Source organism: Cyanistes caeruleus, chromosome 18 (genome assembly GCF_971803275.1).
Source record: "Cyanistes caeruleus chromosome 18, bCyaCae1.hap1.1, whole genome shotgun sequence".
Taxonomy (NCBI): domain Eukaryota; kingdom Metazoa; phylum Chordata; class Aves; order Passeriformes; family Paridae; genus Cyanistes; species Cyanistes caeruleus.
In genome coordinates this window covers 7764557-7786551 of record NC_141718.1, presented here as the reverse complement: position 1 = coordinate 7786551, position 21995 = coordinate 7764557, and the positions used below count along the sequence as shown (strand labels likewise).

Sequence of the window (21995 nt, the reverse complement as noted above, 5' to 3'; positions counted from 1 at the left end):
GGCAATCCTGGGCAATGGCTGCCACCCAGTGCCTGGAAAAGTAACTGCACACACTGAAGGAAAAGACAAATCTCAGTTGCTCAAGCAAGTTTCTGCTTAAAATTTTCCTCTATGCCCTCATAAACTATGCACTATAACACATCAGAAAAAAAGATAATTCAAACAGGGAAATATTTCCTGTGTTTCATGTTTATTCACTGTTTTACAACTTCATATTGCTACAGAAAGTAATCTCTTCATAATTATCATTTATGCAGAAAAAGAAGGGAGAAACCCAAAAAACTTTCTCTCACAGTGAACCATCATGACAGAAGTGTTCTGATATATACTGTCAGGATAACTCAAAAGATTTTGTAGTGTAAGCTTACCATTCATAAAATCATCTAGTAATCTCCTTAATTGGCATGATTCCAAATATCCTTTGGGTTAGGAAATATTGCTGCAAATTTAATCCCAGATGGAGAGGTGCCAACCCCTTGCCCTGCAGGGACCAGAATTCTGCTTATATGAGGCAGCAATAGACTCTTTTCTACCAATGACCAATCAGGCTTTTTGGGCAGCACCAGAATTACCAACAGTTTGTACTTCCATCTGTAAAGATGTTCATTTTGCCACAATGGAAGGCAGGCAAGAGACCCTGGGAGTTCATATAAATGAACTCTCTGCCCTATTTACAATCAACTCCAAAAATAAATAGAGATAACGCTCTCCTTTCTTCCACACATCTTCAAAACTGCACACCCATTCAATTTCTTTTGCTTTCACTTAGGCCTTTTTGTTTCTCTTAACACATTAAATAAAAAACTGAGCATAAAGAAAGCAAAGACATGATGTGAATCCCCCCATCATCACTTACTTCTCCCGTAATTGGATTGGTTCCATATTTCTTTATCCAAGGTACAATGCTCCTGGAAAGAGAATGGATAAAGTAATTCAGGACAAGCACCATCAGAAACCTCCCTCATGGCCACAACTGGTTTGTGTAATGATGATTACACAGCTGTAACCAGTTCAACAACACAAAAATAAAGCTAAGTACAGACAGGAACTTACAGGATGTCAAAAACTGTCCCATCTGGTGTGCAAACTGGGTATTCAAATGGCTGCAGAGACAAACTAGAAAAAAAGAGAACACAATCTTGTTAGCAAAACCAGCTGGAAATCACAATGTAAGTGGCAAGCATATTCAGCATCCCCTGTTAGGGATGCTTCCATAAGCCTGGCAGCTGTTAGCTCATAGGTATGGAAGACAACCTCCTGAACTACACAATTTACAAGGATTTCTAACCCACTTCTACCAACTCTTCTCCTTCACTCCCGCACTTCGAGCAGTAAACTCTAAACAGAAAAAAAAATTTGCAGAAACAGTCTTCAATCTACCTTAATTTCTATCTTAGCAAGATGAGTGACTGACCAAGCACATCCTGAGCAGGGACAAGTGGATTTGAGCCCTGATGACACAGATTTGAAAGACTGGGATGTACACAGTAATTGTTCTGCATTATTTCACCACTTGTGTGTGTATCCTTTCAGCCATCAGCTCCAATCTCTGCAGACACTGATCGTGGGTCATGCAGACTTTGTTTCAGTTCTTATTCAACTTTTTCTTGCCACCCTGCTGCCACAGCAGCCACATGTCAATGAAAGTAACTGCTCCAGAAGAATATGGCTTTATTTCAGTGTCAACAGCCTGATAAATAAATATGCCATTACGTAATGATAATGTAAATTGTTGTCTTACCTGCAGTGATCAAATGATAAACGTCTAAAATTGGTTCGTGGAAGGTCTGTTTATGGAAAAAGAAAACCCACGCAACAGATTTTAGTAAGTACATGGTATTCTCGGTAACAAAAAAACATTTGAAAGTTGCATATTGCTACATAAACGGTGGCAAGTTACTGATGACAAGGATAAATAACCTAAAGCTTGCGAAACTGCAACTAAAATTTCTGAACTGAAATTACACTGCCGGAGAAAGATCAAAACAGAGCTCTTGCAAACCGACAGCGCTGAGTTTAAATGAAATAATTAACGCTCAGGCTCTGTCCCACGAGTGGGCACAGAGCCGGCGGAGGGCGGGGACGCTCATCTGGCCAGAAACGCGGCATTTCCGAGCAGTACCGCGGCCTCAGGCAGCAGCCCGGGGCTCGCAGTCCAGCACCCGCTGCCCCGGGGGTCTGAGGGAAAGGCCGTCCCCCCTTACCTGCTTTCTTGCCGCCGTAGAACTGCGTGTACTCGGCGCACGTGATGTACCTGCGAGACAGGGGGGGTCACTGAGGCACAGCACAGACACGGCCCCTCACAGCCCGGCCCCCCCGCGCCTTGCCTCGCGCCCCCCACTCACATCTTGTCCTTCTGGTGCTGCCGCTTGCCCATGGCTGCGGCTCGGCCTGCTCGGCCCGCGCTGCGCCTCAGGCCCGCCCGCGCCTTCCGCCGGGTGCGCCGGGGAACGGCCGCGCTGCGGAAACACCGGCGGTGGCAGGAGCGTTCCGGGGCCGCGGGGAACCGGCCGGACAGGCCGGGAATGCTCAGGCTCGAGAAGGTTGGTGCGAGCTCAGAGCAGCCTCCAGGGCTCCGCTTCACTAAAACATGTTTTCTTGCCTGGAATTTTAAAATCTTTGTGTTCCTGCTCTGTTGGGCCGTGTCAGAACCTCCCAGGAAAAAACGGGTAGAAAAACCTACTTGGTGTCTTAATATGGATACGGCTCCTCACAAAAAGCATTTCAGTGTCTCTTCAAAGACTTAACGACAAAGAATTTACTGTCCCTTAGCTAATTGCCTTTAAATGCCATTAAAGGGCCTTCATTCAAGACTAGTACAAACAGCACAAGGCTGAACAGTGGATGGCCAGAGTACAGATCCCTTTTCTTTAGCAGGAGGAAACAGCCAGTTGCCCTGGAGCTTTCTCTCATCAAACACCTCCAAATCCATTCATGCTCCTTTTTTCTTTCCTTGTTAAACCATCACCCTGGCAGCTGCCTACAAGAGCCACTGGAGTGACATCCATGGAAGTGGATAGCCAGACACCCCTTCTCCCCAGAAGATGATGTTCAGCTCCTGTTTTAATCCCATCTCTTGGTCCTCGGCTGCATCCATGAGCACAAGGTGAGCACAACCTGCTCTGCTTGCAGGGGCTTATACTAAACAGTTTCTGGAAGTCCATGATTATGTGTTGTTGTGGTTTTCCTCTGAGGAACAGAAGACTCGTTCCCACGAGCGTAGTCGAATTGGCAACAGTGTATGAATTATTTACAACATGACAAGTGGTTCTCACTATTAGACTTTGGCCACAGCAGCACAGCTACACCTTGTCCTGGCTGAGAGTGAAGGATATTGTTTGTTATATGTTTAGGAGGAAAACTGCCCTTTTACAAGGGTTTAAATACACTTAATCATTCCAGTTCTCTTACTCAAAAACATTTCAAAGCAAGGCATTGAGGCACACCCAAACAGCAGGGCCTGCAAAGAACCAACACCTTCCTTTGCTCCTTCCCCAGCACCAAGTACACTCTGGGAAAAGAAAACAACTTGATTTTTTCAGTGGAATTCCAAAAGCACTCCACAAGGAACATGGCCATAACTGCAGAAAGCTCCTTCCTTGCTGCAGTGCAGGCACTCTGGTCAGTGGTGAGGGGACCCTGTTTGGCTCTGTCTGAGATGATGAGTATTCCCACACAGCCCCTGCTCCCTTGGCCAAGATGGGACTTTTTGGGAAAAAAGCTATAGCTGTCCACAGACAGCACCACCTCTTGTCTGATCACACTTTCAGAGGAAAGATCATCCAGACAGAATTATTTATTTCCAGACAGGTTACTGTGATTCAGCCTGTATTGGCATTCCTGGAAATGCCTGTGCCCTTTGTAATAATTCGAGACCATGTTTTTGCTTTTTGTTATTTTTTTAAACCAATGCAATGTTCTTTTATTTTGTACTTACAAAAAGAGCCATCCCATTATATCCCTCCCCCTCCCCCCAAAATACCTTTTACAAACATTGAAAAATTAAAAACCTGATGATGACATGTTAGTTTGGTAGAGTTACTTTGAAACATAGCCTTTGTAATTAAACTCCTACAAGATGACTTTGTTGTGATAGCCTGATTATTGGCCAAATAAAATTCCATATTACAAGTTAGCAAATTCTAGTACAAAAATAGTCCATGTGTTAGAACAGCCTCTTATTATTATTATATTCACAGGAAAGAGTCTATTGGCTGCATAATACCTTAATATTTATGAAATTTCTTTTTACGTGGCTCATTCATCTAATTCAATATAGTGTTGAGCCTCAATAAATCCTCAGGCAAAAAACCCTAAACAGGGTTAAATATGCTGTTCAGTGTACTCTGAAGTACTGTGCTTTTCACAGGACATCCAAGAAACCGCACAAACAGTTCTCAGCTAGTTTTAATATTAAATGAGATCCAGATCCAAAAGGATCCCCCTGAAGTACATATCCATGACTTCCCATAGAAACAGAGGTCACAGCTTCAATGGTCAAGTTTCACTGGGGAAACTGTTGAGCTCCTTCACTCATCATCTCCAGAAATCCGCTGGGACCTCTGCGGCACAGCCCTTCTTCAGGAGTGTCCCCACTGCCCGGGCTCTCGCTCCTCTTTTGTTTCTACTTAATGCTGTTCAGCAGTTTCTCTCAGACCAGGCCCCACAGGGAAAATCTGGGGACATGCTACTTGTCTCTCAAGATGTCCAGCTGCTCTTGATACTCTGTGAAAAGCCTCTGGAAGCGGAGGTTCTGTCCAATAACAGGAAGAAGCTCTTTCAATAGTTCTCTCTTTCGTAAACCCTGAACAGAAAACACAAAAGCATCCTCAGAATCTATTATTTGTTATCATTAACATGTTCCACAGAGCTCTCTAAGATTCATGCCCTTTTTCCTGCCTAGAGCTGTGTATTTTATGTTCTCACTCTGTTTCTATGATTCCCAGAATAAAAACTGTCTTTACATTTACACTCTCATGAAGCTGGAGCAGCCTCTGCAGTTCCAGACTCCAGGCTGTGCTCTGAGGGAAGATGTGTCTTTGGCATGTCCCTGTTTCAAAGCTGCTGTCTGAACAATGTGGAGAGCTGAACACACAACTTTCCTTCATCTGTGTGATACTCAAGACAGCACCAGAGCTGACACTTGGACAACAAGAATTTCCCTGTGGTTTCACATGGAATAAATCTCAATGCCATGGGAGAAAGCCTACTTAAGTGATCAGAGCAGACTATAGAAAGGATAATACCCTGTAATTTTTATGGGAAACTTCCTTGTTCTTCATTAAACTATTATCATAACTTACCATAACTGTTGATTCCCACTGACTTCCAGCTGAGTAATGGACTGGACCCAGTAAATCCTTGCATAATTCTCGCAAACGATATTCAAACCCTGGAGATAGTCACAATTTAAAATTTTAAAAACACAGCATTTCATTACATATAACCACTCTACAATGTAGCAGACAAAATTCAGGAAAGAATTACAAGTATCTGGAATAAAATAAAGCCCAAAGCATTGATTTCTGGAAAGTTATATTTCTATTTTTACAGCAATTCTTTGGAAGTATAAAATGATTTTTAGAGCTCTGAAGGGTCTTATTTAAGGTTCTCAAAACTAAATCCACTACTACAGATGATCTACAACCAGGAGAAAAACTGAAGTCCAAGGTAATTACTCCAGCTTGTTTTAAGAGCTGCCCCGATCTCAACCTCACTCTCCCTTCCCACACAAACATACCAGCTTTTAAAAAACCAAAACACCTTTCATAAAACCACACATAGTTTCTGGGCTGCCTTTATTTACTCAAAAATCAGAAGGGGGAATTCCCTTGAAAGAAACAAAGTCTATTCAAGAGTAACTTGCCAATCAACATGTAATAGATCAAGTATTTCAGTGGACTGGAATTCAGTAGATGTTGAAATAATCATAAAAATAAAGTGTCAATAGTAGGATGTGCAATTTTCAAAGTTCAGCAGCTCTAGAAACCTACTGAAGCAGCAATACACATCTGGCAAAGCACAGTTTTTGTGACATCCATCCATCCATCCATGGCAGCAACATTTGTAGGTGCCAGAGGAACCCAGTGCATGCAGCAGAGGTTTGCAGCTAGTGAAGGCTTTTAAAAGTACAACCATCTCTAACATATGACCCAAGATTAATATTTTAATTTCAGCTGAGAGAGCCACACACAGTTCAACGAGCTCTCTTGTTAAATAAGGTAAGGGTCAAAAGGTAAGAATTAATGAGTTCGATTTTAATTCTGCCAACACCTATTAGGTGGCATAAAGCGAATCATTTCATTTCCCTCTGTGCAGAATGATTATGCAAGGTGAGGAGTAAGGCTGAATTAATACAAAGGGAACTACTAAATTATGAATGCAGACAGGCAGAGATACAACAGAGATCCTTAGAACCCAAAAAGTATAAAGTCTGTTGATTAACCTTATCTAACATAATAGCATAGAGATAAAATGTATTAAAATACAAAACAGATACAAGGAACCTTTCTGGTGTGTTCTTTTTTTCACAGAATTTAACATGTGGAATTCACCAGTACAGGCAGTTGAAATTGTAAAATGTAAAGAAATAATAAAGTGCAAGCAATTCAAGCAAATTCTCTGCAATTTTATGTGTTTGGGTACAAAGTGCCAGAGACTGAGCAACTCCTCCATCTCACATCAGGCGGCAATTGTCAGCTGGCTGAGGAGGGTTACTCATTTTACTGGTGCTGCTGGTTTCCCTGAGACATCTATAGCTGCTGCCAGACAATATCTGGGACATGCCTGACAGACCACTGGGCTTTTTTACAATGCAATTGCCATGACTGGAGTCTGCAGATGGCATTGCCTCCCCAGACCACAGTCTGTTCCCAGTCACCGTGTCAAAACGGGATTCCTGAGGACTCAGCACTGCAGAAGCAAATACAATTTGTTTTGGTTTTAAGCAAAACACGAGTCCAGAAGCCAAGTGCTAAAAGGAGGACGTTAAGGGCAATCACACATGAATATGAAGAGTGTTTTTTAGAAGCCCATCAGAGCTGCAGAGGAGTACCAGAGCCTGGGAAGTCTCACCTTCATTAACTAGGTACCGTGCATAGATAAGGAGCCAGTGGTGATATTCATGACTGGATTGTAACATAAGTGCTGCTGCTATCTGGTTCTCCAGGTATGCAAGTGTTGTTTCTTGTTGCACTAAATGAGGCATGGAGAACAGTCTTGCAGCTTGCCTTCCTGAACTGCAAAACAAAACACATTAATGTGCCATAAAATCAGATACAAGTTTAAGGAATATATCTTTTTGTAGCACTAGCTATAAAGCACCCATCTTTCAGAGGCACACAAGATATAAAGTTAAAGCATTTAAAGGATTTCTGGCATATAAACATAGTCATAAGAAAGATAATTTGAAAAGAGTAACTACTTATTAGAATGCTTTTCAAAAAGGCAATTTTTCACTCTGTTATTGTCTCTCTCTCAAAAAGAGAGTGTTTGTTTATATTTCAAGTGCTTTTCTCAACAAAATTCCATTCCCCTCAAAAGAACAGCAATAAAATCATACAACTCTACACAGTTTCTCTCTGGAAAAAAATAAAACTTGGATGTGAAGAGCAGAAATAGCAAAGACATCTGCCTGGGCAATCTAGTTAAATCCAAGTGAGGATGGGCTGTTAAGCTACCTACAGGAATCTGCTCTGGCTCACACAATTCCTTGGTGATATTTTCACTTGTTAAAAATACTCACTAGATGACTAATATCTCAACTTTCTCAAAGACTTCATTAAATTCATTCTTTGAGGCCAACTGCACTAACTCCAAAGTCGTAGGCCTACTCCAGAAAGCACGTAAACTAAAAGTTAAAATGCAAAATGTAAAAAATGCAGTTTAGCTAATAAAAGTGTAACAGAATTGTCTAATACCTTACCCATGCAATAAAGAGGAGCCTTAAAATGATTATATTTAGAGCATGTTTTCCTGCCCCTCAGACAATCTCATAACAACATTAAGACTATAAACATGCAAAGGATTAAAAAACCACTGCATGAATGACTGAGCATTTCAGAGCCATTGGCATTTCAAGAGGGAACTCAGTGATTCAGGCATGTGAATACAGAACATGACAAAACCCAAACATGCTGATGACACGAAGGTGGCGCGTGCGTACTTTGATGTGCGTCCCTGTATTACAGCCAAGGGTCCAGAACACAGCATGGCTTCTTGGGATGGCAAACTAGTCCTGAAGTCTGCACATTGTGCTAGAGAGTCCTGTTTGTCAGAAACAAGATTCCTAGAAAGAAGCAAACAACCACAAAACAAGTCTGAGGAGTGCAAATGGCAATATCAGCAGATCCAGCTCTGTTCGGCCTCAAAACCTGATTTTTGTTTTCACAGATAACCAAAAAATATCACTGAAGTGGCTCAGGAATTCCAGGGACCCTGATTATTCCCACTACTTGCCCAAATTTTGCTTGTGCTGTGTCCCTCCTACTCCCAAAGTTAAACATATTAATTACATAATAAAATCTACTATCAGTTTAGAAGGAAATGAACTTTCTCATTGTCATTTTACAATCTAATAAGAAGCCATAACCCAGAATGATGCCTGGAGTGAACACAGGTAATGACTTTCTTATTAAGAATTTGATTTTACCTTATGTCAGGTCCAGCCACCAGACACACACACACCGACAATCTTTTCCATAATTACAGCTCTCCCTTCATATGGAGGGAGCTGACATTACAGCTGCCATTCCCACATCTGATTAAGGATATCATCACTGGCTTGAGATGCCAGGAGAAAGAGTGGCTCAAACTAATGCTAAGTTCAGACTTCAGACAGCACAGGGGTAAAATGGTACAAATATTCAAAACACCCTCTGCTGCTTTATCATGTTTAAATTTGTATGATGACTAAAGGCATTGCTCTTTTATATATTTCCCAAGCTGTGGTACAAACTAAGAAATGGCAGAAAATTCAGAATTATGGCTGAGAGCCTGTCTCCTGCTCCTTACTCCCTTAATAAAAAGAACAAAAAAGGTACTTTTCCTTTTCCAGAGCATTCACTTTGTGTAGTTGAATAACAACAATTATTCTAAGGAGGAATTAAAACAATAAGCTCTTTCATAAGCAATAAGCAGGCTCATTACACTAATTACAACAATTATATTAGGATTACAACACGTTTTTTTTCTTTCTAAGAAGACAACAAAGAACCTATTTTGGAAAAACCCTGTAAATAATTTACCCATGGAAATTTTTTAAAGGAACTTATGCCTTTCCATGGGGAAAGCCTATCCCAATAAGACACAGATTCTTGTGTAGCCTTTTCTTGTGTTTAGTAATGACTCTTCCATGACTGAGGCAGAATGATTTCTTCCCAGTAAATCAGAACAGGTCAGTTCCTCTGAGTTGTAAAACCAGGAAATAATCCATGACTTACCACGTAGAAAGAGAAGGATTAAAGCAGTATGCCTTCCCATCAGACATGCTCATGACAGGAATTCCATGCTGAGTCAGCAAGATCTGAGAGACAGTTGCATCACTTCCTACAAGTCAAATCAGACCAAAGTGTTTCTTTTGGAAGTCTTGCCTAAGACTCATAGTGGTAAAAATGGTATCCACCATTAATTACCAGTTACAACAACCAACAGAAAAAGGTTCAATGTTGTTCTCAAGCACTGATAGGAAGGTCAAGAACAAGCTAGTGATGGCAAGCACCAGGCTCAGTGCAGTAGCATTAACATCAATTTTGCAAAATACATTATCAATCTTGATGCTGCAATTTATACAGAATATGGCCTTAATCTTAATCTTCCTTAATTAAAGGAATATTCTCCTTACCTCAGGAAAATCTTCAGCAATTCTACCATGTCATTTGTAACTCAAGAAGCCTTCAGAGCTTTCTTTTTCCCATTAAGTTAAAATCATAAACTCCAGCATGTTCAGAAAAGTGTGCTGAGAGCACCGTGCAAGTGGGATAGCTGGAGTCTTATTTCCCAGCATACTCCAAGCCCAGGGCTTGTGCATGTAACTTCTAATGATGACATTTGCAGACTGCTAATACAACTGCTTTCTAACTAGTTTGGATTAGTACTATATGGATTAAAGCTAAAACAGAAGCTAATGACTCAGAGGCACTGCTTTTTTAATGATTTCTGTTATGCCAGATATTGCAGTGATTGAAAGTGAAGGTTTTTAAGTAATGAATCAGAATATAATCAGTTGTTGTTCATCACTGAGACAATAAACATGCAAATTACACAGAGAAATTGCTGCAATAGCAGATTTACATTGAGTATTTACTTTGTGATCTTTACAACACTGAATTTCTACATTCAGAAGCAAGGCAGACTATATGCTGCAGAATCTCACACAAGCTTGCTACTCACTGATATTGTTATCACTGTTATTTCAAGAACTTCCCTTTATTACACATTAAATGTGTATTTATTACACAATAATGAAGGGAAATTATTTGTTTATGCTTTTAAGGTTTAATAAAATTTCAGCATATTCATAAATGGCACTAAATAGTACAGTGGGCTCACAGGTTGGTAATTATTACCTGAAAATATTGTTTGCAAAGACTCATCTCTAACAATGGCTGTCTGCTTGTGAACATCCCTGAAAAAGACAAAAGGACAAGTCTGCAGTCAACATACAACTGAAAACTCCAAAATCTTTTAACAAATGCACTTCTTCACTATTCATAACAAAGTGGGGGTTGGGGAATTTGTTTAGAGTTTTTTTGTTCTGACATTTTCTTCATTGCTTTGACAAAATTATTTTGGCAAACTCAAACCCCTTATAGCAAGACAGAAGTTAATAGCAGAGAACAATTTTTATGGCACTTTATCAGGAAACCTCATTACAACAAAGCAAACAGTGAGGATCCAAATAACTCCTTTAGGAGCTCTAACTTGCCTGAACCATTAGATTCAATTCAACAACTGTAAATGAGTTACCAGTGTTTTTATCTTGGCATTTTGAAAATGGCTGGAATACTTTAACTCTGAAACTCGTGTGCTTCATTGGTTAAGTGTGATGGAAGATGAAGTAACCATACTTCTCTTCCCCACCCCTCCCCATTCCATGACACATGCATCACAAGCACTTAAACTAGTGACTTCTAGCTGATTCTTTATCTTCATTCCTGAATGAAGTTCAATATTCTGGACTGTCCTGGAACAGAAACAGGATTCTGCTGAAACAGAAACAGCCCTGCACAGTTAACTCTGCATATTCTATTCAGAAGTGGACTTGTGTTCAGACCTGATGTAGTTTAAGCTCCTGTCTCAACAGCAGTGCAGTGACACAACTGAAGGCACCTAGGAACATGGCCTGAGCCAGCTGCTGCAGCCAATGTGGCCCTTACCAAACAGAGAGCGTAGCAGCAGTGGTGAGAGCCATGATGCAAGAACCTGTGCAATGCAGGGTGGAAATGGGTGTATTCAATATTATAGGAGGAAGAAGGCGACGACCACAAGCTGAAAATACTGACAATGTTCGCTTCTCACAGGCCACAGTTACAATCTCACTGGGAAAAAAAACAAACAAACAAGAAATATTTGCATGCTGTCAAATGCAAGTAGCAAAAAACCAGGCTGAATTCTTAAGCTATCATACAACTCGGATAAATTCCCCCAAAAAATAACTGTTGTAACTTTAAGAAAAAAATTTTGATACCAAGAGGATAAGTCATAAACTAAACAGACCAAGGGGTATTGCTAGAAATATCAGTAAAGCTTTTTGTTATACATAAGCTCTCCATCAAGCCTGTACTTGTATTTAGCTTTAAAATTTGCTGCTCATTTTTCAGACCTAGACAGGGCTCAGGCTTCAGAAATACACTTTCAGTTTAAACTCTGCAGTTGGAACTAGGCAAAATTGAGAAAAATTAAGAGAAAATATAGCAAAAGACTCAGGAAAATACTTTCACCTGACCAAACACACCATTTCAAATTGTTTATTACTTAGTAGTTAGCACTTGAAAGCCTTTCACTTATGGTTTAGTCAACTTTAATGAAGAAATTTAAAGGAGAAATGTAAAAATACAGGAAAACAGTTCTAACTAGCTAATGTGAATTGTGATGCTTTAAGACTGCATAGAGATAATAATTGAAGCCAAACCTGAGACTAAGAGCGGTGCACACTTTTACCCATATTTATTATGAAAAAATAACTGTAAACTGTACTTTTGTACACCTAAAAATGTCTTCTGGCCTTCAGGACCCCCTTCCTCCAGAAGATAATCTCTTACCAGCTTCCTGCTGCAGCGAGGATTCGACTGGTGAGGACTGTCTCCCATTCCTTTCCTTCTCGATTACACTTTAACCTGCTCAACTTTGAGCCTCCCACTGTGGTCATTTCATTCTCCACTTCCAGGTACATTGATGGATCTGAACTTATCTGAAATACAAAAAATAAAATAATTTTTTGGAAGAGGAAAGAAACTACTCAAAAAAGCAGCCACTGAAAAGCAGAACCAAAACAATGCTGTCTTTAAGAACAGATTTAAGTATGGCATTCTCTGTTTACTGTGGCTTCAAGATATACCATGGCACTTCAAAAGAAGCAGACCTCTGAAAATCAGCCTTGTCTAAAACACAAGTAATTTCTTTGTATTTGAAGCACAGCCATAAGGAAAGGCTGTGCTAGTCTGTCTCTGCTTCCTAATTATGGGTACCAGATCAAGTCTGTATGTGCCCAGTCTCCCCACAGTCTTGCAATTGGAACCAGACTACCGCAGCCTGAACACACCTAAAAACTGTCCCATAAATATCTAAAACATTACTATTTGCCAGCCTGTTCAGATGCAGAGCACCTCCATGAGAGAAAAAGCCCTGGTTTTATTCCTCATGGGGTACTCCCAACACCACTGCAGTAACAGTGCTGCAGCCACTCCCCACAGAGACTCTTATCTCCACCACACACTTTGGTAACCAGGAGGAGGGACTGATGAACCAGAGGTATTCACTCCTCTTTGGAGTTTAGCTGGGTCAGAAGAGTCCTATTTTTAGCTGATTTGCCATTATCTTTACTAATACAGACATATTCTTAGAAGCTAAAGTGTTACCATCTTGCTTGCTTGAACAAATACACGCATTCATACGTTAACTCATCAAAGGATGTGAATAACCTTAGGATATTTAAAAGAAAGCAGGATTTTTTTGTTTGTTGTTAAAGTATTAAGTTTTTTTTTTCCTTATAGTTCACTTACTTGCAAAGTAAACGATTTCTGTGGGATTGGGGTTGGCAGTTTAAGTGCTAATGCTGGTGCAGAGATGCAAGCAGCATCCTTCTCAGAGGCCAGTGTAGCTGGGGACTGGAAAAAAATGGCAGAAATAGTTACATTTTTCTATTAAAAAAAGTGAAAATCAAATATATTCTACCAAATAGATTGATTTGAAAAAGAATTTTCTTAAAATTCCAAATAATGCCAATTGCAAATGTTAGTCTTATTCCAATTAGTTGTATGAATACAAGTTTTTTAATATAGCTTCTAAGAATCAAAAGAAAACAAAAATTTGAAGTGGTCTTTTTTTAAAAAAAAACCCTATTTTCAGCTGCAACTAATTAATGAAAATTCTTGTATATTACATGGAAAAATTGAAGCTCTAGATACTGAAAACACAGGTATCTATAAGCCCTAAGATGATGCAAACTCTAAAGCAACTACTTTAGGGCTCTGAGCAAATTCTGACCATTGAAGTCACCGTATCCAAGTCACTTTCTTGTTCTTGGTCCACTCTCCATCATACACCACCAAAAACTGTTGGCATTTGATTTTATTCTATACAGTCATTTGGCAGGCTAGCATTACTTAGCATGCTGGGACCTTTAATAAGTAGCTACATATCTATATAAAAGATAAACACATTTGCCACACTTTGTACCTGCTTTTTCTAAGGTTAATTTCTAAAACCAGTAAGTTTAAAGGCATGGAAGAGGGATGGCTAAAAATTCTGAGGGACTGATACTAATTTGTTTCCCTCAGTTGACGGAACAAATCAACATGAGACTGATTTATTAAATGAACTTCAAAAGCCACAATGAATCTTATATATTTCACCTGAACTGTTAAAGTTACTGGTACAAGTCTGGAGTCTTTTCGAGGCCTTCCTTTTTTCTTCTTTTCTACTGTTTCTCCCTCAAGTTCCAGTTTCCGTTTGGGTACACTGAGCGGTTTAACAGCTGGAATCTTCTCTTCACTGTCACTGCTGCTCTCCAGAATATCCTTGGGCTTATTGTCTTTAATTAAATTCTGATCCTTCAGTCTGTAAGAAAAAAGTCTGTAAAAAAAAGCTGATTCCAAAAGTTGCCATGTATCCTACACATTGTCTTCTTGCAGATAAGATGACATTTCTTAGCCCTCTGAGTGTACTTCAAAATGCACGAAGGCAGGAGGAGGAAGCTGAAGAGGTATGGCAAACCCTTTCCAGAAGTACAATGTACAATATATATGTAAACCAATCAGACATATTCTCCCCTTTAAAAAAAAAATAATCAAACCAGCAGTTAGCAATGGGATAAAGCTGGAAATAGCTTTAGCATTCAGTTCCAGTTACCATCAGATCTCTTTCCCTGAGCTGATACAAATAATTCAGCACTCTAAGATGCAAGAGTAGTTCATCTTTTCCCCTTCAGTGGACATTAGACTTTCCCCTTATCCATGTAGAATGTTTGTCATTCTGTTGTCTACCCCCAGAAGTTGCTCTGTTCAGTTCTGTTCAGTTTTGACTACTGCAAAATGTGTATCTGCAAACCATACACATGACTTCACTGCTCCAGCTTCCATTTCAGGAACCATAACTATGGAATCACAGAATGACTGGAGATAGAAGAGACCTTAAAGACATCTTATTCAAACCCCATGCCATGGGCAGGGACAATTTCCACTAGGCCAGGTTGCTCTAAGCCTCATCCCATCTGGCCTTGAACACTTCCAGGGATGAGACATCAACATTTCTCTGTTCCAGGCAATCTGTTCCAGTGTCTATCACCCTCACAGTAAGGAATTTTTTTTCTAATATCTCACCTAAACCTGCCCTCTTTCAGTTTGAAGCCATTCTCCCTTGTACTGTCACTACATGCCCCTGTGAAAAGTCCCTCTCTAGTTCTTTTGCAGCCCCTTTAGGCACTGGAAGGCTGCAGTAAGATCACCCTGGAGCCTTCTCTTCCGTAGGCTGTACAGTCCCAACTCTCTCAGCCTGTCTTCACAGCAGAGGTTCTCCTGCCCTCCCATCATCTTTGTGGCCTCCTCTGAACTTGCTCCAACAGGTCCATGTCCCTATATGTAACTAAATATAATTGATACGAAGTGCAATGCCTGTGAACTCTCTTGTTAACCATTATATAACCATTATACCCTAAAATCAGTCAATCACACTCTTCCCCTTCCTTCCATAGCTTCCTTCAATGGCTGGTTATTAACTTGCCACTTATTCCTTAATTAACTGGCTTCAGAGAAATACCTTGCATAATCCAAACCTTTTTTCTCTGGCATCTGAATTAAGCCAAACAATACACTTTTATCCATATTTCACTGCCACATTAGAAGCAATTATGAGAGTAATTTACTACATCTTGCTTCTGCATCACATGGTTAAGCTCTCTGACATAAAAATATTGATGTATGAAAATATGTTTTTCTGATAATAAGTGGGGAACTACATACTTTTTTCTCAAGATTGCTATTTTTTTTTATCATTTGTTTTGGTGAAACAGGAATACTTATGCCATAACACTATGTCACAAAACAAAATGCTTTTTTTTTTTAATCACATGGATCCAGAGCCAAAAACCCTTTAAAATTAGAGAATCTTGTCTGCATGCCTTCAAGGCATAAAACTGAAGTATAACTGCAGCTATGATGATAAGAGGTCATCTGTTGACATGTATGGTAATTTATCTTGAAGTAAATCTCTCTTGTACAGAGATGCAGACTGGCTATTTTTGGCTGGTTTTGTCTTCTAAGGAGTCCAGCTGAACTCAGTCACACAGGCATGTGCACACACAGCCTCTTACAACAATAGTTTTGACCTGGAATATCTTGAAGAATTTGCTTGATATCAAAATGCCAGGGACAAATGTACAAAGGGGTAACACCAGCACAGAATTTACCTATTTGTAGTTGCCCCCTTCCTTCCAATAGTGGGAAAAGCCCAAGACAACTTCTGGAGTGTCAGCAATGTGACATCTACACTACAGAGAATTAGTGTTTCAACTCTACATCATTACCTTCCTCCCTCCCCAGGCTATGTCCTACCTGTCCACAACAGTCTGATTTGTGTTTGTTACAACAGCAGTCCCTGAGGTGGCTTTGGAGCGTTCTGTGAATCGAGAATCAAATGCTTTCATAGGTTCAATCTTGGATGGAGTTGTCAACACAGAGGAAGACGATGCAGAAGGAGCAGCTGAGGCAGAGGTAGCATTTACACTGCCAAGAAAAGAGACAGCAAAAGAAGGATTGAAAAATTTAGTACTGGTAAGCTACATTGTTCATAACAACTAGCATTCGTAATACTGGCTAGAAACAATGTTGAAAACCTTTCACTCAAGTACATCATCAATTATGATATTCTTTTTCCACTCTTTCTTGCATCAGTGTTTTGCAAGCTTTGCCTATTCTCAAAAGCTGTCTATGATGCACCTCAGAGCTTCATGTGGCCACATTTCTGGATTAAAAGACCCTAATTCATTTATTGTATTTTTTAAATTCAGGAAGAAAATTATACTTTCAGTTGGTACTTATTGGGAAAGGATCACTTTTTAAAATGATCACAGGGATTCTCCACTTTTACCCCTGGTTCAGGTTATTAAATATTTCCACTATGATATTATATTTCACTGTTTAGCAATCAAACAATTTGAGATGAAACAATTCATGCCAGCTTTAGATTTGGTTGTTGAAAAATCCAACCTGATTATTAGACCTTTCCAAGCACAACTCTAGGGCAAAGGAATGTGTTTTCCCCACACTAAAGCATTCCAGGGATCTATTATTTCAATAGCTGTTTACTTTAGGGATTTTTCAATTCATTCAGAGAATGAATTCAGAGAATCAATGGCTCTAAAATAACTGATGCTTGTACTAAAAAGCTACTAGAAGTACAATTTACAAAGAAAAGGATACTTAATAGTTTAATCTGTCAATCATTTCTCATAGTCCACCCACTCATTTTTTAATCTGCGGCCAATTTCAACCGAATTTGATGGAGAAGTAGAGGTTTCAATGACACTGTGCTGCTACAAATGCTATAAAAATAGACTGAGAAGAATTCAGGTCAGTGCTACCACTGAAGGAAAAGCAAGTAAGATTCAGTTGTTCTGTAATTACTTTGAAAGACACGCTGGTCCATCAGCACATGTGCACTAACAAATCAATGTCACTGTGCTCTGATTTGTTATACAGATGTTGTAGTACAGGAAAGAAGGATCACCATGTCTGAAGAGAGGACACAGGTCAAAATTTGATGTAAAGTAGGTTTCATTATTTACATTACTGGAACACCTTCTATTGTTTACTAATGGCAACCCACCAACCCGTAAGTCATTTTGATCAGCAATCAGCTTCATTGCACTGAAGTTCACTGCCAGAACTATGCACATGGATTTATTCATTCCTGATTTATCAAAATTTAAATTAACCAAACACTAATAAAATGTCAATGTTTTCAGGAAGGTTAGATTCTTGGGGTTTTTCAGTAAGGAAACCACTCTAATAATTTCTTCATTTTAAAATGATAAACAAGAGTTAAAAACTAAATAGACTCATGTAAGTGAAAAACAAAACAGCAAATACTGACCCATCTTTATTGGCTGCATCATCTGTTGGTTTTATACTGGCTGCTGTTGGCTCTACAGAAGGCTTTGAAGTATTAAGGGAATTTGCTGCGTTAGAATCTAGTGACATGAGCTGCTGGTTACTTTGAGAAGACATCATTGAGCCAGACAGAGTTCCAGATATTGGGATGCTATTGAAAAATGCTGTAGAAAAATCCCTAAACAAAAAAGACAAATGACAAATACATTTCTCAAAACCACTTTGAAGATAATTCAAAAATAGTAATTTTAGCTTTATTTATTCCATTCTTCCTTTTTATGTATATGGATACTCATGTACAACCTAAATAAATCCCTAGTACCTTTCCAGAGTAATTTCTCATGTCCAAAGGACATTAAAGCTGCTACTAATATAGATATGAATCAATAATACATTAGAGCATTGCTCATCTATAGCAGTAAATAATGAGAATTAGCCTGATCTATTAGAAGTGAGATCTTATGGCCAAAGAACACTGGTTGAAACTGTATTTTATAAGAATACACATTAATTTCCAATAAGTGCTTTACGATGCCCTAAGACAGAATGGCAAGTTTGGAAAAGGGAAAAAACAAACAAACAAAAAGGTAAAGAAAGATTCTAAAGATTACTTCCAAACATACCCAGTATCCAGTTGAGCTATGCAGAGAGGTGTGATCCTTCTCCGACCATCTGCTGTTCGCGTTTCAACTTGTTTTTTTAAGAGATTCTGTTGGGAAATACATTTTATCACAAGTTCTGATAAATGGGAAATGCTATTTTGTGGGTTTTTTTCAAACTGACAAAAATAGATATATTAGAAGAGGTGCCTCAATTAAAAATCAGTTAGCAAAGACTTTCTCCCATAAACACAAACATTTCCAATTTTCAATCTATCCATTTGTAGAAAAGGCATTTGTGGAGAATGTAATCTGCTGTCCACTTTAGAATCAAGTCTAAAATATCAAATATTTTGTGCATATCAAATTAATTTAATTAAAAAGTTGTGTTCTATGTTTAGGACAGAATTAAATAATGCTTTCAACTTCTATCAGTGAGAAACTGAAACAGCTTCTCTGTCATTAATTACTCTTGGTTTCCTTTCTGCACACCAAGAATTTTGCATCCATCACAGAAATATCCACAAGTTTGCTTCCACATAGCCTTACTTCTGCTTAAAAGCATTTAACTTTTAACAAGTCCCAGTAAATGACTCACTAAGTTGATCAGCTGGGCCATACACAGGCTGAAAGGTGCCATTCAACACAAATAAGGGCACAGAAACTGATTCTTTCCTAACAATTTGGTATTTAGTGACTCAGTATTTGACAGTGTCCATGAGCTCCTACCTTTCTGATGTCCTCCAGACTTTCCCCATTAACCATGCTTGCCACTTTGGGAGCTGTGGCATTCCCAGAACCTTCCCGAATTGATGAGTTCTTCTGATCCCCCTGCTGCTGCTGTCTCTGCTGGTACTTGAGCATCTCTGGATTCTCAATAATGGTGGTGGACAACTGAGCTTCAGTCATGATAGCCAGACTTTTGCCATAGGTGGACTGGTGAATGTTGCTCTGTGGGCATTAAAGATGTGAGTGACTACAAGTGCTACCACGACATCACTACTTGTAATACAAGGGAATCCCACAAATCCAAAGGAATCCATAAAATGCCCTCTGTACCATTTATATACCAGATTTTTTTTCTTTGTGTTTTCAACTAACACTAAATCAATATGAAAAATAAGTGAAATACAAAGCTCTAGTTGCTAATAGCAATGAGAGGAAAAACAGCCAAGAGCAATCAGTTTAAAAAGACTTGCATATATGCAAGTGAAAGAGTAATTTTGTAGTGTTTTGAAGCACCCACTTCTTGTTTCCGTGGCCAAATACTTACTTCAGATGTACAATGATGCATAGTGGATATTTTCCAAATTCTTTCTTTCCAGAACAGAAACTAATAGCAGGAATTCACTTCTTGACTACTCTTTTTTAATGGTTTGTAAAGCAGACAAGAACACATTTTCTATAATATGGAAATCAGTTACTACATAGTTCTATAAACAGACCAGTATTTTAATTGAATCAATACATCCCTGAAATATGATCAAAGATTCTCTGAATGCTTACTGTACCTTTTCCTCCTCACTGAGTGGATCCCCAAGTTCATCCTGGGAAAAGTCCAAAAATGCCACTGATCCATCCATGGAACACACCAGGATACCAAGTCCATTAAGAGTCCTGACAGAAATAAAGGTCAGACTCTGTAATCTCTTTCACTCATGCAAAGTAACAATCTGATGGATTGTTCAATAAAAATCTCAGTTTAAGATTTACCATCACAGCAATAACTCATGGAACTAAAGAAGTGGGACAGTGAGGAGACAGGATGACAGGCAGCAGAGTCCCTGTGCCAATGCTGCTTTGTAGACTGCACAAGGACGGTGGCACTGGGACAATACAACTGCCCATGGCATGAGCAGCACCAAACCAGAATAGTGTTCACAATGAACACTGAGAGAAAATTATAAATGCATTTTCTTCAATAGATGAACAAAATTTTTGTGCTAATAGAAGTGGGTGAAGAAAGGGCCCCTCAGCTGACAAGCAAGCCAAAAATCTTGGTACTTAATCACAGGTTTGATTTTGTTGTTGTTCATCGTTTGGGTTTTTAAGCAAACTGCACATGTGATCATTCATGGAGATACATAGTAACCTTGTTCTGGAGGTCAAGTTTCCTTAGCAAAAAGAGAGAGGAGAAGCTATTCCTTCTATCTTAATACAATTATAATCTTGCATTAGTAACCTATTACTGCACATTTGAAAAAATACTTGATGAATTTTGACTTCTACCCCAGACACTTTCAAGTACAGAGCTCACACAGACAGTGACACAGTAGCTTACAGATTAATTGTTACACAGAAGGGAAGAGGAGAGGAAAGCTGGCACAGCTCCAAAGTCCTGACCAAGTTATTAAAAATCTATTACAAGTGCCACATATATAGGCATTCAGAAACGCCTATTTTTGTGGCAGCTGGCACCCTGATAGCATCACACCCAGAGAAATCAGCCTCAACACCATGAAACAAGGTACACCAACAGAACTCCAAGTTAGAAAACAGTAAAATCATGTTGAGAGTTTTCTGTTTGCTTAACAGAGAAAATTGCTGAGCTCCTATTGACCTCTGGATCCAAGCAATTGTTCCATGAAAACATAATCATTCGTAGATATTATGTTGATGGATCCAAGTCTAAAATTCTAAACCAGAAATTATACAGATCTAACAATATAACAATAATAGTGTCAGGTTTCTGAGAATTTACTCAGTCTGTTTTCAGAATGGAGCACGTTTCTGGGAACACTCCATATTATTGACATTTTAGCCATCAATTTGTAGACAGGATATAAAATATCAAGCTGCCTGATGATCCTTTGTCTCTCAAATATCCCACAAAACCATTCCCTCAGAAGCTGCAAAATGCTAACCAGCTATTACGCCCAATGACTTCATGCCACGAAAAATGTGCAAATTGCAGATGGAGAAATAAAAAACACTACAGGAAAACTAAACTATTCAAAGCTATTGTACTATAACAATAGCAGCACTTCTCATGAAATATTCCACTTGTTGGCTTTCTAGACTTAATCTGTTAATGAAAGAAAAATGTTTCGATTTTGAAAACTTTTTATTGTAGGTCAATGAGCTTCATGGCAAAATCTACATGACACATAGAAACTAGGAAGTTACACAGTTTTAAGCTTTAAAATTCACAGTATAAACCCACCAAGACATTGTAACTATTAAGGGAGAATTTCAAATGTGAGGCAGTGATAGAATTAAGACAACCTGTGTCAGAGAATCATAACAAGTAGGAACTCATTCCTATTTTACTGTGTCTTGTTCTAAATACATTACCATTTGTTCAGTTAATAATCTCAAGTGACCACGTGCTAGTTGCTCATATTGCTACCAAAGATGCAGCAGCAACAGGCATTTAAGACATTTACAGCTAATAAGTACACCTAAAGTGGATAACAATGCTTTGGCTTCCACAACAAACAGCAGAAATCAACTTACCAGGAGATGTCCATGATTGACTTGTCAAACAGCTCATGTATGACAACTAAAGGTCGCTTCAGACATGTAAGCTTAAGAAAACAAGAAACAACACTCAGAAATGCAGAAGTTCTAC

General features: G+C 39.1%; 2 protein-coding genes and 2 long non-coding RNA genes across 9 annotated transcripts in view; 2 read left to right on the top strand and 2 right to left on the bottom strand.

The window, feature by feature from the left end:
- Nucleotides 1-2652, bottom strand: part of PPIL2 (peptidylprolyl isomerase like 2) — a 66629-nt gene extending 63977 nt beyond the window's left edge. The window contains exons 1-5 of the mRNA XM_023937540.2: nucleotides 2346-2652; nucleotides 2205-2254; nucleotides 1742-1787; nucleotides 1054-1116; nucleotides 857-908 (exon numbers count right to left, since the gene is read on the bottom strand). Of these exons, the coding sequence (XP_023793308.1) occupies nucleotides 857-908; nucleotides 1054-1116; nucleotides 1742-1787; nucleotides 2205-2254; nucleotides 2346-2377 (243 nt within the window). The 5' untranslated portion in view covers nucleotides 2378-2652. The remainder of the gene's footprint in view (nucleotides 1-856; nucleotides 909-1053; nucleotides 1117-1741; nucleotides 1788-2204; nucleotides 2255-2345) is intronic.
- Nucleotides 2367-12290, top strand: LOC111936528 (uncharacterized). The gene is made up of 3 exons (XR_015277800.1): nucleotides 2367-2543; nucleotides 2977-3106; nucleotides 12230-12290. It is a non-coding gene; the product is annotated as an uncharacterized LOC111936528 (long non-coding RNA).
- The window catches only part of HIRA (histone cell cycle regulator), a 32284-nt gene continuing 14678 nt past the window's right edge, over nucleotides 4390-21995 (bottom strand). For 3 of the 6 annotated variants that reach the window (XM_086856296.1, XM_086856294.1, XM_086856298.1), the window contains exons 10-25: nucleotides 21881-21951; nucleotides 19936-20041; nucleotides 19154-19375; nucleotides 18449-18534; nucleotides 17809-18003; nucleotides 16269-16439; nucleotides 14073-14292; nucleotides 13221-13325; nucleotides 12261-12409; nucleotides 11376-11537; nucleotides 10566-10624; nucleotides 9441-9546; nucleotides 8165-8287; nucleotides 7075-7238; nucleotides 5304-5392; nucleotides 4390-4804 (exon numbers count right to left, since the gene is read on the bottom strand). In XM_086856296.1, coding sequence (XP_086712422.1) covers nucleotides 4688-4804; nucleotides 5304-5392; nucleotides 7075-7238; nucleotides 8165-8287; nucleotides 9441-9546; nucleotides 10566-10624; nucleotides 11376-11537; nucleotides 12261-12409; nucleotides 13221-13325; nucleotides 14073-14292; nucleotides 16269-16439; nucleotides 17809-18003; nucleotides 18449-18534; nucleotides 19154-19375; nucleotides 19936-20041; nucleotides 21881-21951 — 2145 coding nt within the window. In that variant the 3' untranslated portion in view covers nucleotides 4390-4687. The remainder of the gene's footprint in view (nucleotides 4805-5303; nucleotides 5393-7074; nucleotides 7239-8164; nucleotides 8288-9440; nucleotides 9547-10565; nucleotides 10625-11375; nucleotides 11538-12260; nucleotides 12410-13220; nucleotides 13326-14072; nucleotides 14293-16268; nucleotides 16440-17808; nucleotides 18004-18448; nucleotides 18535-19153; nucleotides 19376-19935; nucleotides 20042-21880; nucleotides 21952-21995) is intronic. The other 3 variants (XM_086856297.1, XM_086856295.1, XM_086856299.1) reach the window with 1 other exon arrangement.
- Nucleotides 16417-17810, top strand: LOC111936530 (uncharacterized). The gene is made up of 3 exons (XR_002868220.2): nucleotides 16417-16487; nucleotides 17169-17313; nucleotides 17415-17810. It is a non-coding gene; the product is annotated as an uncharacterized LOC111936530 (long non-coding RNA).